This window comes from Penicillium cosmopolitanum, assembly GCF_028827165.1.
Source record: "Penicillium cosmopolitanum strain IBT 29677 chromosome Unknown utg000009l:1.0-9042332.0:1.0-9050551.0, whole genome shotgun sequence".
Lineage (NCBI taxonomy): Eukaryota > Fungi > Ascomycota > Eurotiomycetes > Eurotiales > Aspergillaceae > Penicillium > Penicillium cosmopolitanum.
In genome coordinates this window covers 5,055,156-5,068,414 of record NW_026622679.1, presented here as the reverse complement: position 1 = coordinate 5,068,414, position 13,259 = coordinate 5,055,156, and the positions used below count along the sequence as shown (strand labels likewise).

The 13,259-nt window shown below is 44.6% G+C and overlaps 5 protein-coding genes across 5 annotated transcripts; 4 read left to right on the top strand and 1 right to left on the bottom strand.

Annotated features, from left to right (window-relative positions):
• Positions 1-710: 710 nt before the first annotated feature.
• N7509_009968 (uncharacterized protein) lies at positions 711-2,589 on the bottom strand (the record flags this gene model as incomplete). The annotated part of the gene is made up of 7 exons (XM_056634605.1): positions 711-1,103; positions 1,163-1,411; positions 1,468-1,875; positions 1,942-2,007; positions 2,074-2,321; positions 2,371-2,426; positions 2,456-2,589. The coding sequence occupies 7 exons, from the start codon at positions 2,587-2,589 to the stop codon at positions 711-713; spliced, it is 1,554 nt and encodes a 517-aa protein (XP_056485225.1).
• Positions 2,590-3,234: 645 nt separating this feature from the next.
• On the top strand, positions 3,235-4,747 carry N7509_009967 (fungal specific transcription factor domain-containing protein; the record flags this gene model as incomplete). The annotated part of the gene is made up of 4 exons (XM_056634604.1): positions 3,235-3,317; positions 3,938-4,361; positions 4,410-4,534; positions 4,594-4,747. The coding sequence occupies 4 exons, from the start codon at positions 3,235-3,237 to the stop codon at positions 4,745-4,747; spliced, it is 786 nt and encodes a 261-aa protein (XP_056485224.1).
• A 578-nt stretch (positions 4,748-5,325) lies between these two features.
• Positions 5,326-5,949, top strand: N7509_009966 (uncharacterized protein; the record flags this gene model as incomplete). Its single annotated transcript, XM_056634603.1, has 1 exon — positions 5,326-5,949. The coding sequence occupies one exon, from the start codon at positions 5,326-5,328 to the stop codon at positions 5,947-5,949; it is 624 nt and encodes a 207-aa protein (XP_056485223.1).
• A 3,197-nt stretch (positions 5,950-9,146) lies between these two features.
• N7509_009965 (alpha/beta hydrolase) lies at positions 9,147-10,402 on the top strand (the record flags this gene model as incomplete). Its single annotated transcript, XM_056634602.1, has 7 exons — positions 9,147-9,179; positions 9,231-9,354; positions 9,423-9,676; positions 9,745-9,937; positions 9,982-10,005; positions 10,063-10,213; positions 10,276-10,402. 7 exons carry the CDS (start codon positions 9,147-9,149, stop codon positions 10,400-10,402), a joined length of 906 nt encoding a protein of 301 aa, XP_056485222.1.
• Positions 10,403-11,551: 1,149 nt separating this feature from the next.
• N7509_009964 (zinc-binding alcohol dehydrogenase family protein) lies at positions 11,552-12,669 on the top strand (the record flags this gene model as incomplete). Its single annotated transcript, XM_056634601.1, has 2 exons — positions 11,552-11,666; positions 11,729-12,669. 2 exons carry the CDS (start codon positions 11,552-11,554, stop codon positions 12,667-12,669), a joined length of 1,056 nt encoding a protein of 351 aa, XP_056485221.1.
• Between the last annotated feature and the right edge of the window lie 590 nt (positions 12,670-13,259).

The following is a 13,259-nucleotide window of genomic DNA, read 5'->3' as shown; positions in this document are numbered from 1 at the left end:
AGTGGTGAGGGGTTCGGAAACTAAAAAAGCCACGGACCAAACAAAAGCTAGAAATTGGACAAAGAAAGGCCTTCGCTAGAACCTCAACCCTCGGGTGAACACCGGAGTAGTGAGGGGATTAGAAACTGAAAGTCACAACAAAACTTGAAAAATTGACCAAAGAAAAGCTCTCGCTAGAATTTTTGAAACTGCTCGTAGAACAACCATGGTTCATCAAATTTAATAGGGCTGGGAGCTGATGCCGTTTCAAACTAGTCGGCTCAAGTGATAGTTCGGGGCTAAGAGATGATGATTTCTGACGCTTTCCGGTGGTTGTGCTTACCCATTCTCCATTTTCTCAGCTGCATCTCCCAAATTATTTTGGACGCGTTTTTCATAGCAATACTTCCTACTCCTCTATCAAAAAGAGATCTCGAAGGGCTCGTAAACATTATCGCGACTGTCTACTTTGGATCCGTCTCCCATAAACCAGAATCATCTGTTTATGTCGGCAAAATTCCTACTAGTAACGGCCGACTTGATCAAAATCCCAAATATCGCTTGGTTAAGTTGCCTACGCCATCAGCTTGTTTTACGAGGTAGGAACAGGCCCCTGTAAGATTGTTGAGAAACATAGATACATGAAATGAGTCAAAATTAGCAAGTCAAACTGTGAAGCATAATCACATCAAGAACATTTCTTGCGGTGGCTAGACTCGATGAACATATTCCTAGTACATTGAATTCTCCTTGACTGATAAATCCACCTCTTTCAATGCCTCCTCCCGTCCTTCAATAACCGCCAATTGTCTCTGGGACTCCTTAAACCGTCTCATTTTCTGTATCGCAAACCCCTTCTCGCCAAATAGATCATCCATTTTCTCCAACGGAATACCTTTGGTTTCTGGTAGAAAAAGGTACACATAAACGCCTCCTAACACTGTCATGGATCCAAAGAAGAGAAATGTCCCATACGTTATGCTCGCAAACATATATGTCACGGCATATGAAGTGTAAAATTCGCCCAGCCAGTGCGAGCAAGTTGTGAGGACGAGACAGAAAGAGCGAATTCGAGTGGGAAAGATCTCCGAGGCTACAATCCAGGGAATATTCCAACCAACAGACTAAGGCAAGTTAGCTTACGAATGGTCTAGTAGCAAACTTGAACAGATTTGATACATACATAGCCGGCTCCAAATATGTAGATAAAAGCAACGGCGGAGTAGCTGGCAGAACCAGGTTCTTGTGACGAGTGGAAAGAATCGGTGATGGCCGAGAAGGCTGCAACATAATACATAGAAAATGCACACATGACCGAGCCCGCAAAAAGAAGAGCGCGGCGTCCGAAGCGGTCGACAAGGAACAGGAATGTGATGGTAGCTGCGACACCTTTCACGATTCCGTAGATCCCAGTAGACAGCAGTTTGACAGACTAAGAACCTCAAATCAGTATATGAGCAAAATGCGGCAAAACACGAATTTAACTACCGTTCCGTGGAAGCCAAGAGTAGCAAAGAAGGAGACTGAGAAGTTATTCATAGCGTTGATGCCCGTGCTGTTCTGGAAAATCATCAATAAGCACCCATGGATAACCCGAGGGAGTATCCTGGGGCTAAAGGTTTCTTTCACAATAGCCCGGAAACTTTCATCTGGAGCCAGATCTGCCTCATGCTCCAATTGTTTCCTATAATCTTCCAGTTCGTTGGCCACGTATGGGTGCTCCGCGGGCAATTGACGCAGCCAAGTTAGTGCTTTCACGGCCTCGGCGTTTCGGTGTTTGGAGAAAAGCCAACGGGGACTTTCGGAGAGCATAAACAATCCAACAGCCATGAGACCAGATGGAATGAACTGGAATGCGATGGGAATAAACCATTGCTTGTCTCCAATTGGGTCAATCTACGTGCAAGGTGTGGTAAATTAGTTTGCGACGACAATCTTAGTAGGGGAAGAAGTAATACTAACTGTTTGCTGGACCCCGTAGTTTATCCAGAACCCAGTGATTGTGCCAACTTGAGTGCCAATTTCGAACTGTCATCTCTGTTTATTAGCAACAGCACAATATTTTGCCTGAAGGGGGTGCCGTACACAACCAACTATGCCTCCTCGGGCACAAGCAGGGGCGCACTCGGAAAGATACTGAGGCACTGCAAATGTGGTAGCTCCAACACCCAAGCCGCTGATGATGCGCCCGACATAGAACAAGGGAATATTTCCCAGAGAGGCCATGCATAGTATAACTCCGATGTTGAAAATTATAGATCCCCAGAGGAGGGCAAATCTCCGACCGAACCTTTCATTCACGACGTAAGCCACCATGACGCCAAAGAATGCGCCTCCTTGAACTGAAGATATTATTAGTGACTGTAGACACAGATTGGGTAGTTAACCTACAGCTATTCACCATGTGAGCCTGGATAGCCGAGGAGTCCTGGCCGTCAAGATCGAATCTATTAATAAAAGAAGGGAGAGAGAAGACCCCCCCCCGATGAATGCTAAGTCATAGCCAAAAATGATCGAGCCACAGCTGGCCACCAGAATGACCAAGAACAGCTTGCTGTTGAATACCTCGCGAGGCGTTATTTTGTCGCCGGCATTGAAGGCAAACCCCATTCTGGGTGGATATTTTGACTGATCAACTCTCACTGGGGTTTAAATGAGAAACCCCTGATGGCTCAGGCACTTTAAGTACAGCGATATCTGGGATAAACAGCAAGATAACGAACTTGACTATCAAAGAGATGGCTGAGCGATATGGATATCTTCTCATGTTTTGATTCGATGACGCTACTGATAATAACTGAGAAATCCTGGGGTAAACTCTATCCCCACTCTTGCGTGGCGTTAATCTACGGACGTCCCCGGGGGTCAGCTCCGAGCACTATCTTCGAAGGTCAGTACTCCAGCCCTGGAGACTATCTTATCCTCGAGCTTGACTAGTATCAAAGAATAATATAGGACCTCTTCCTGCTAAATACTAGTAAATCGTTATGATTCTATTGATAGTAAAATAATATGCCATGTTTAATGAATTTTGACTTCAACAGTCTCCATTTTGGAATATATTGAATTTGGAAAGGCTAGAAAATTGTGTTGAAAATGAAAGAGAATAGCCTCGTTTGATTGGAGGCGAATCTAGCCCGGTTAAGTTAGCGTCGGAGTTGCCCTCCAAAAGTTGCGGACGCCTAGTCCGACACCTTTATCTTCCCCAGAGACCCCGCTCCTTTGAGTCGGAGTTCCTCACCGGAGTCGAGAATCATGGCCTCCACATCCTCGGCTTCGCTTTATACAACCCCAAAGGCTGCTCGAGCTTCTCGGGGCAAAGAGCTGGCCAAAGTGGCGTTAGTACATTAGCTAATACGCAAATGGAATCAGACTAACATCTATCCAGATGCTATACATGTCGTCGAAAGAAGGTTCGCTGCTCAGGAAATACACCATGCACCTATTGCAGCAAGCGTGGCCTTGATTGTGAAATCCCTGAACTAGGCCAGCGACGAGTCTATTCTATTCTGTACAATTCCGCTTCTCCCTCCGCAAACTTATCAGTTCTAACCCTTATATATCAAAGACAAATCCGGAAGCTTCGTGAGAGACTATCACAGTATGAAGATAATGCCCTATTAACAGATTCCGGTTTGTCTATGGAAGCCCTAATCTTGTCACCAAGCTAACGGACGCTCGGAGATGCAGCCAATATTCAATCACCACCTAATGTCAACAATCATTCCACCACTATAACGAATGGTGATTCACCGTCACATGTCTTACCCCTGGCTGACATTCAAGAAGCTACACAACTGTCTCCAGAATCAGGTGGGGTGGATCCCGACATCCTGATTTCCCAAGCTAATTGAATAAATCAAGTCATTCAACCCAAATCTTGTTTAACATCTAGTCATATATTCGGTTCCCGAATACAGACCTTGTTAAATGATTCACAATCCAGGCATCATAATAGGAACTCAAACACAACCAAGAATTTAACTGCGTCAGGATCTAACGTGCCAAACATTCCCACCGAGAGTCAGTCTCGACGACTTCTAGAGGTTGTCATTTTTTATATTGGAGAAACGCAGCATCACTTTGATATTCGCGAGTTCTCAGATCGCCTTGATTTGTTCTATGCCAACCCACACGACGCGGCGCAGCAGCAAACACCATGGTTTCTTGAGATGCTACTCGTCCTCGCCATCGGGAAGTTATTTTCTGGTGATTTCGACGATCATAACGAGATACCAGGAAGCGAACTATTTAGCTATGCGTACAAGAATCTCCCCACCTTGGGTGAACTTTATACACATGGTGTGTTGGGCGTGGAGATCCTTGCTCTGGTAGCAGTATATCTGCAGAACCTCAATCGAAAAGACGAGGCTTACCTACACGTATGTGATCTAACAGTTTGTAATTCCTGATAATTAATTCGTCTCCAGATAAGCACTGCTTTGCGGCTTGCAATCTCCCTAGGTTTACATCGCCGTTCTGGGGCCAAGCAGTTTTTACATTCTCAAAAAGTCCATGTGAATCGACTCTGGTGGACAATCTATATGCAAGAACGGTACGTTCTTCCCAAATTATACTTTATTCATGAGAAACTGAGAGGTTCGTGTTTCTCAGCCGCTCAGCCGCTGCTACCGGCAACCCGTTCAGCATAGACGATGACGCAGTCGAGTTGGATATGCCTACAGAGTGTGTTGGATACCCGACGGCTGGTCCATTAAGAACCAACTGCAAGGTTTCGAAAGTCTTGGGGTCGAATTATTTCTGGTAAAGTTAACTCCGACGTTCACGAATAATAAGCTGGCTAACCATTTTGAAAGTCATATACGGCCCTCGTCACCTCGTAGAAGATACATTTGTTCCAAATGTCCGAGAAATTGTCAAATCAATATTTAACATTGCTCAAGAGATTCCACCGGTGGCAGCGGCTAACTACCCTGGTTTGAGTCCAGACTCGTCAATGAGGGCTTCAGCATACCTTCACCTTATGTTGTATCAAGTACATGTCATCGGCAATCTATATTCAAACAAATACGCCGGCTAACACGTTTGCATAGGCTCTCATTCTTACGACCCGTCCAATAATGCTGCATGTAGCAAAGCAGATTTTAAGCGGCGAACCTATAGAAAGCGCTGAACTTCATGCTTCCCCACTAGGTCGGCTCTCTCGCAGTTGCTCAGAGGCAGCTCTGCGACTATTGGATGTGATCGTGGCGCTAAGGAAGAAAGACATGCTGAGTTCGTTTATCTTTCTAGACAGGCGTCGCATTTGGACTATGTTTACTAACAAAAAGCGTAGTAATATTCGGGTTCTTCGACTTTGACGCAGTCTTCAGCGCCGCCTTCGTGATGATTCTCTCAGCAATCATCGACTCCATAGCCACATCCGACGGAAGTCGAAGGCATACTATTCAACCGCCGGGTCTCCGAGATGCAATAGAGACAATGCAGTACCTCGCTGATCGAGGTAATGGCTTCGCCAAACGTGGATACGAGGACGCAAGTCAGACGTGGGTTCAGTTATCCGCCTTTCTTCAAAGAAACCCACAAAACGCCAAAGATTCTGAAGCGGAATTCCCGTCGGAGGCAGGTTCTGGATCTTCAGACACATTGCCCTTATCCTTAGACACTTCAAGCGCGACGCGAAATATGTCCTCTACTGCGGTTAATGCTTCCGACTCGTACTCGCCGGCACCTCTAGCTCATGATCCTCATTTCGACTCCACCTTGGGTGGCTTCAGTGAACCGCTACTCCTAGACACGGAATTATTGGATAATTTTGCACATTTCTGGAGTGGGGCAATGGTCCATCAATCGGGTAACAATCTTCCTGATGTGACTGGGTATGGACCTTGGTCGACTGATGAGCTACACCAGTATTTGTATCCTCTATATAGTAATCTGGATTTAGATCTGACTGGGGGCGACAGAGAGGATTTCATCGAGTTTCGAAGAAGTGTGTTAGATTTGTGATGGCCGGATTAATTATTCTTGTAATTCAAAGGAATGATTGTTGCTCTGTTACTTCCGAGGGCGTACAACTCTAAAAGTTTGGTAAAATGAACGTTTCAACTGGGGCTTGATATAGCTGTTCTCGGCGTGCAATTTAGTCTACTACATTGTTTCAACCTTGGAAGCTACTCTAGATAAATATATTTGATAGGTCGTCCGGGAATACAGCAAATCTGTTGCATGTCTGATTCAACTTGAAGTTCCAAGGCTTTCAATTTGCTAAATATATAATTTATACTTCGAGTTGGGATATGATCGGTCGATCCGGGGCTGTTCTCCGAAAATATACAACTTTCCCCAGGTACCCAGCAATAAGATACATACCTAGGTACTACCGACGTTGTTTTGTTATGCGATTTTTGCTTTCATTCCAACTAAACCTTTTTTTTTCTTTGCTTTTTGGCCATAATTTCAGGGCTTACACCTTGCGGTGGCTTCCATTCTTGGGGACACGGCGCTAGGCCAGGAGCACGCACGGAAGGCCAATCAGATTCCATGTAATCCGCTTCTAGTGGCCGGGACATTTTGCCGGAATTTGTGCGCATACCATCGACCCCGATTTTCCTGAAAATAGAGTTATTGTCATTCTGGGAAAATGGGCAAGCATTTTAATAGTAGCCCTGTAATAATAATAATAATAACACTTCAAGTTATTAGACAGTTAAGGAATGGACGTGTACACACTGTATAGGCATCTCCGCTAAGACGGCAGCGCGTATTGTTTTTCATAACGACGACTAGTACGACCGGTGTAAATTGATGTTCTTTCCTACAAGACTCTCTATCATTTGAAGAAAACGCCCTTAGAAAGATGCGTTTCGCTCTTCTTACCCTTTCGTGCTGTGCTTTTGTCATCGCCCTCTCTGGAGAAGATGCTCTAGAAAAGTGAGATGGACCGAAGGGTGGGCACAAGATCTCTCACGGAGGTAACAATATCGGTAACGGGAATGGTGGTGGGATCACCCTTGATACTGGGGGTGGCAGTATTGGAGACATCGGGGTTGGGGTTGGGGTTGGAGGAGGGAGTTGCGACCCGTCCAGTTGTAACGCCAAGGTATGATTTGTGTATATGCAGAGGTTGATACTAATATACTGTAAAACCTGCTTAGTACGATGTAGGTTTAGTGCGATATCCCCCTTAGTGTGATAAATTTTCGGCTAAAAATTGGATCTACTATACAAATATCGCTAAAACCTTGATAAAGCGGTATATTGTAGCCTTCTTTATTCTCTTCTACCTATATCGTACTATTGAATTTATTACTAAGCCATATTATAAATCAATATAACTAATCAGAATGCCCCGTCAAGTAATTTCAAACTGCTAAAAGACTACTCTCAGGGAGTAACATCGATAATTTCCTTCTGCTATACAATAATAACTGCCTTATTGGTTTAATAAGAAATATAACCATCGTCATATATAATATACTTTGTCTAATATTCTATTATTAAAATACGAATATCTGGATACTAATCCTTCTGACTATATTATCAATATAGAGCAACGATGTACTGTAAAGTAGCCAGATCTTAAAGCTATATTAATCTATTAGATTATTCTTGCTGAAGGAAATATTCTAATATCTTAAGAAGTTGTCTAAGAAAAAGCTTAAGATTATTAGACTAAGCTTCTAATATATACTAATTAACTAATTCTAACTTTTAGTAATAGATAGTTGTCACGAGATTCCGAGTATACAACACCTCAGGCACTCAACGCCGATCCGAAGCCGAATCCCCTTCGAGTCGCCTGCATATCGAGACCCACCCGAACCCTAGTGTATTTAAGATCCCACAAGTATTCAGGATTCTTGATCTCTTCAAGAATCAGTCTGTGTATCAACTGTCCAATCTGATCTCCACTATCCGATATCCTTGCCTAGTCACAGGTCTCTAGCCTGACAACTTAGTAACCATTACACTACAAGGCTAGTAATCAACTACTTCTGGTATTATAAAAAGATATTAGAATATATATTAGAAGAGAAATAGTTATAAAATACTTCTGATTCTTATAGCTTTTGGACAGGATAAAATTAAAGAGCTTCTACATAAAGAAAATATAGAAGAATATACAGCAAATTTACTATAAAAGAGTATAAAATTAGGTATTATAAAAACCGGTAAAATAATAAAGAAATATACATTATTTTATATATCCCCTACAGATGCTATAAAGAGAAAGGTATAATAATTTATGAAATAAATAGGATTAATATAGATCCTATAGGACCTGCCAAGACTCCTATAGAATAGGATATGATTAATAATCAGTCCTATAGGCTTTTGGCAAATAGGATAGGATTTGATTTTTACTCCTATAGGAGTCCTATGCATAGGTCTACTTATGAGATATGACTGTAGTCTGTAGGTATGTTGTAGTTATTGAGTTTTGTTAACTATCCTGTTGGAAGTGGGGCTCCTCATCTATTTATCCGTCTCTTGATGATCCCTACCATATGCTTTGACCATTATGATACTCAACACAAATTGTTTTCGAATTCGAATAGCCCGTTCGAGATTCTTTTCGATTTCGAATAAGGAAAATCCTTATTCGAATCCACCTCTACTTCTTACCAATAAAGGACTAGTTTATTAATAACAATGATTTTTGATCACAGGCCTCGGCCCAGGAGAAAGTATGATGAGGCCTTGGGGGTTTTTGGGGGGAGCGGGCGTTTATGCTTGGCACGGCTATGACTAACTATCTAACTAACTAGTGAAAGATGGGAATGCTCATAGGCTGTCTGCGTTGGCAGACGGGTCGATCACAAAGAGACAACACCACCACACTCGCAGAGTGTAGGAACGGGATAGGCAAAGCGTGACGCTATAGAGGATTAACAGAACGAATAAGAACCTTTCATAAGCAGTATACCGATACCACAATCTCTCAGCAGCCTCAGTAGAACATTTTCATAAGGGGGAACATACATATTGAATTAATACTATAGAGCAAAACTATTTATCCTCCTAAAACTAAAGAGCAGCCTTGTTGCTAAGGCCCTAATTATATAACTCTGAGATACTGATGTCGAGAGCCGGAATTCCCACTACACTAGTCAATTTACCAGTGGCTCAGTAATTGCAATTTGCTTAAAGGCGTTGCTTTCTCGCTTCACAATCCAGAAAGAAACCCTCAGAATCCATGCGCAATGGAACCACCTCTTTCGCCGACATGGCTTCAGGTATGTGTTTCTAGTTCCCGTGCTGCCAGGTCTATTCTGATTGTCACACAGATCGAGCAGGCCATTGGCAAGAGGCCACAGTTCACAGGAAATACACTGTCTATGAGACAACAATATAAAGCATTTGCAGGCCAAGCCAACAGTTCTTGTACGGAGTCCGCAAATCTCAGGATTGGTAAGTGATGACATGTGAGACAGCTTTCGGTGGTGATTTTAGTACTGGTGAAACGATAATACACACAGAAGATATAAGTATCTCGCCTCATCTGGCAGCTAGGGCGTACCACCCTGTTAAGTCGGAAGGAAGCCAGCCACTGCCCGTCGGCGTTTATTTTCACGGCGGTGGATGGTGCTGTGGTGACTTAGACACGGAAGACCCTTTCTGCCAACTCATTGCCGAACATTTGCCTTGTATCATTGTCTCAGTGGAGTATCGATTGGAACCTGAACACAAAAGCCCAACTCAGCTTGAAGACGGTCTTGAGGGCTGGAGCTGGGTAACTAAAATCCTCCTTTTGCTCTATAATCTAAGAGGGCTTGTTTTAACCATGTTGATCAATCCCAGGCATTCAGAAATGCTTCGAAGCTGAACGGGGATAGCCAAAGATACTTCGTCGTTGGCCAAAGTGCTGGAGTCCACCTCGCTCTTGCTCTAGCAAACAAGCTTGTGAGCTTGGATCGCCAGGGCGAGGTCCGTGGTATAGCTGCTCTCGTGCCAATTGTTGCTCTTCCTCTACATATTCCCACTGAGTATCTTGGTATCGATCATTCAACGATTGTGCAAACGCACCGATGAATACAGTCCATGCTATGAACGAACTCTTTGGTTTGTTCTTACTCTGCGAATTTTGTCGTGTTCGGTGAAAACTGACCCACCGTACAGATTCAGTGGGAGCCAGCCCTCAGGACCCAGATTTCTTCATAATAAACAGCAGTTATTTGAACAGGTTTCCTGCAACCTACTTAGCCATTTGTGATGTCGATCCGATTCGTGATGACGGTTTAATCATTCACGACGCTTTAAATAAGGCCGGGTAAGTCCTGGTCCCTCTGACCCCTACTCTGATAGTTGGCTTATAACATGAGGCAACCATAGTGTTCCAACAAAGATCAACCATTACGTTGGACTACCGCACGTTTTCTGGGCGTTGGATTGTCCCGCGCCAAGTGGGAACTTTTTGGGTGATGTGCTCGATGGCATTAACTTTGCAATCAATGCGTAGGGTTTAGCCGATAGGGCTGATATGGCTCAGGATAGTACGGAGTTCATGGTTGGCGTCCTCTGGCTGCTTCTCAGTCTCGCGTAATTTTCGTACCCTTGAAGCTCAGCCACGGCTTGAGTCACATACCTCCAAAAGATCTCAAAGCCGCCGTCCTTGCCAGAAATCGATAATATTTAGTTAATAATGAAATTGGGACTTGTTATCCGAACTAGTATGGATTTGTACCAATACCGCCGGGTTCGGCTGCCCCTTTGATCAAGGTTTGGTAAATCCTAATTCAGTTTGACTAGGCACTGGGGTTGATGTTATAAGTCTTGACCAAACTACGTGCCAGCAGTCGTAGCGATATATTCAGCTTTGAGAGCAAAGATTCTGCATTTAAAGGTACTAATCCAGCTGCTTTGAAGCTATTCTGGATAGTTTTTGTCTGAAAGGCGTTCGTGTGTGCAATTTGGTAGGCAGCTAAGAAATCTAGTTTGTCGATATGGTCGATCCCTACCCGTATCTTCTGATTCACTAGCTGAATCCTGCTTGGATTTCTTGCGAATTGGCGGCATGGTGGTTGGTAGAAAATCAGACTTACGCGCGGAGACGCGAAAAACAAAGCGGGTGGTCCATTCGCTTGGGTGGTCCCACTCGCATTGGAATTACGTTACCGTAAATCCACCTCCACAAAGTATTATTAAGACCCGGCAATGCTCCTAGACAGAGAAACGAGGTCACAAGTTGATTACATATTCGAATAGACGATGAGTGATCACCCCAAGCCGAGGTGCGATTTTTAACTTCATTGGATGACAAATATATCACTTCGTTAGTTTCCTCGGTCCGGTCCGCAATTGATTATTGATTCAACACCCGCCTTTTCCGAAATAGGCCCACACACCACCTCCATATGCTTTTGTTGCCGGAATGGGAATTAGTAATGTGGCGAATATTTTATAGGCCATTGAAGTTTGCGCGGTTTAGTAAACCGTCTAGGCAGAGCAATAGCCTTTCGCAACGCTCTTCGTCTCTATGAGATGCAGACGCCTTAAACGCCTGAAGCTCCCCATCCTGGTACGGACACCATCTTTATACGTCTACATATTATTTCTGCTCGTTTAAGTTTATTTGTTATTGCATTCAACTTCAGGCTCGGAAACAATCATGTCTCAAAGAGCTATTTTACTCCAGGAAGTGGGCAAGCCACTGGTTGTCGGGAGCCGTCCAATCCCGCAGCCTGGTAAGGATCAGTTACTAGTGAAGGTTCTTGTTGCCGGTCGTAAGTTTGCAAACCATTCCGTTCCGAAGGACAAGAGGACTATAGCACTAATTGGTGTTTAGTGAATCCTCACGACCAAAGAACCCGTGATGTTGGCCTTTTTGTCACGAGCATGCCTTACGTCCTTGGAAATGATCTGGTCGGAGAAGTCTTGACTGTGGGAACCGGAGATCATTCTGCCAAGTTCATCGTTGGTGAGCATGTTTTTGGTCACACCTTTGCCGAAGGGGGCTTTGATAACGATTTCAACGGAGCACAACAATATGCTCTTGTCGATGCGAGGTTCGTAGGCAGGGTGGCCAGTAGTGGCCTGAGTGGTGACGAGGTATCTACAATCCCCGTCATTGTGTTGGCTGGGTTTATTGCTCTCTTCGCGAGCTCGGGTCATGGGCTTCCCCCTCCATTTTCACCAGAAGCAAAGTCCTTCGGATACGGCAATGTCACAATTCTTGTGATTGGAGGCGGCTCCAACACAGGACGAGCCACAATTGAGCTCGCGGCCTTGGCAGGAATAGGTCGAATCATCGCAGTCGCCGGGCATCACAATGAAACAATGCTAAGGTCTGTCGGGGCCACACACGTGATCGACCGACAAGCCCCAGATGCGCTGGACCAGATTCGTGCCATCACAGGGGATGAATTAGTCTATGCAGTTGACACGGTCAATGCCGGCGTGGAACAAGAGCTTGGTGTCGCGGCGCTGTCAAACACGAAGAAAGGCACGTTGATCACTCTTCGTCGACCTGAGGGAGACTTTGACGCTGCTCGGATAGGTTCCAAGTCTGCGGGGTATGAACGCCGCCTTGTTCTTGGCGTTTCTCCGATGCACTCAGAAGTGACAGTGGGCTTCTGGGAAGAGGTCCCTCGGTGGCTCAAGGAGGGGAAAATTCGCCCTAGCCGATTTGAGGTTGTCAAGGGCTTAGATGCGGTCGCCGTCAACAAGGCATTGAATCAATATCGCGACGGGAAGGGGGTAAAGACTAATATCCACCCTTGGGAATGAGCAGCAAAATAAAAAATATTATATATATTGTAGTGGGGGAATCGCTCTGGTGATGTCAGGTGACGTTGTAGGCCTTACGCCTTACCTTCATGCATCTGGGCAGTATATAAGCCGTCGATGATAGTTAACTTACACACCTTTCGGGTCACAAATGTTATCTTCGTTATTCGGATGCACGCTGCGGTCATGCTAAGGGTAGCATTCATGGTAAGTTTTGTATTTACATAAAAAGCCCAACCGCAGGTAGGTGGAGACATTTGAGACGGTAAAGTCTTTGGTTTTGCTTCTATTAGAATATGTTGCTTAACGTGGCCTTTTCCAGAAAGTGGCAAGACTTTTTCTCCATTGACGAGGGTGACGCCGTCGTCCACATGTACTTCAAGCACCCCGGCATCGTAGGATGAGGAGAGAATACATCCTTAGAATGGATGGACCCGGCGCCTCCTATTTCTGTCATATTTGGTAAGGCATACTGCTTCGAGATAGCCGCTGAGGTCTCGCTATGTTGGGCCATCTCTAGGTCTTTTTTTTTCGCTCTTTCGGCTTTTGTTTCGATCATTGTGCTTCTCTGGGGAATTCTTGGTCCTCTT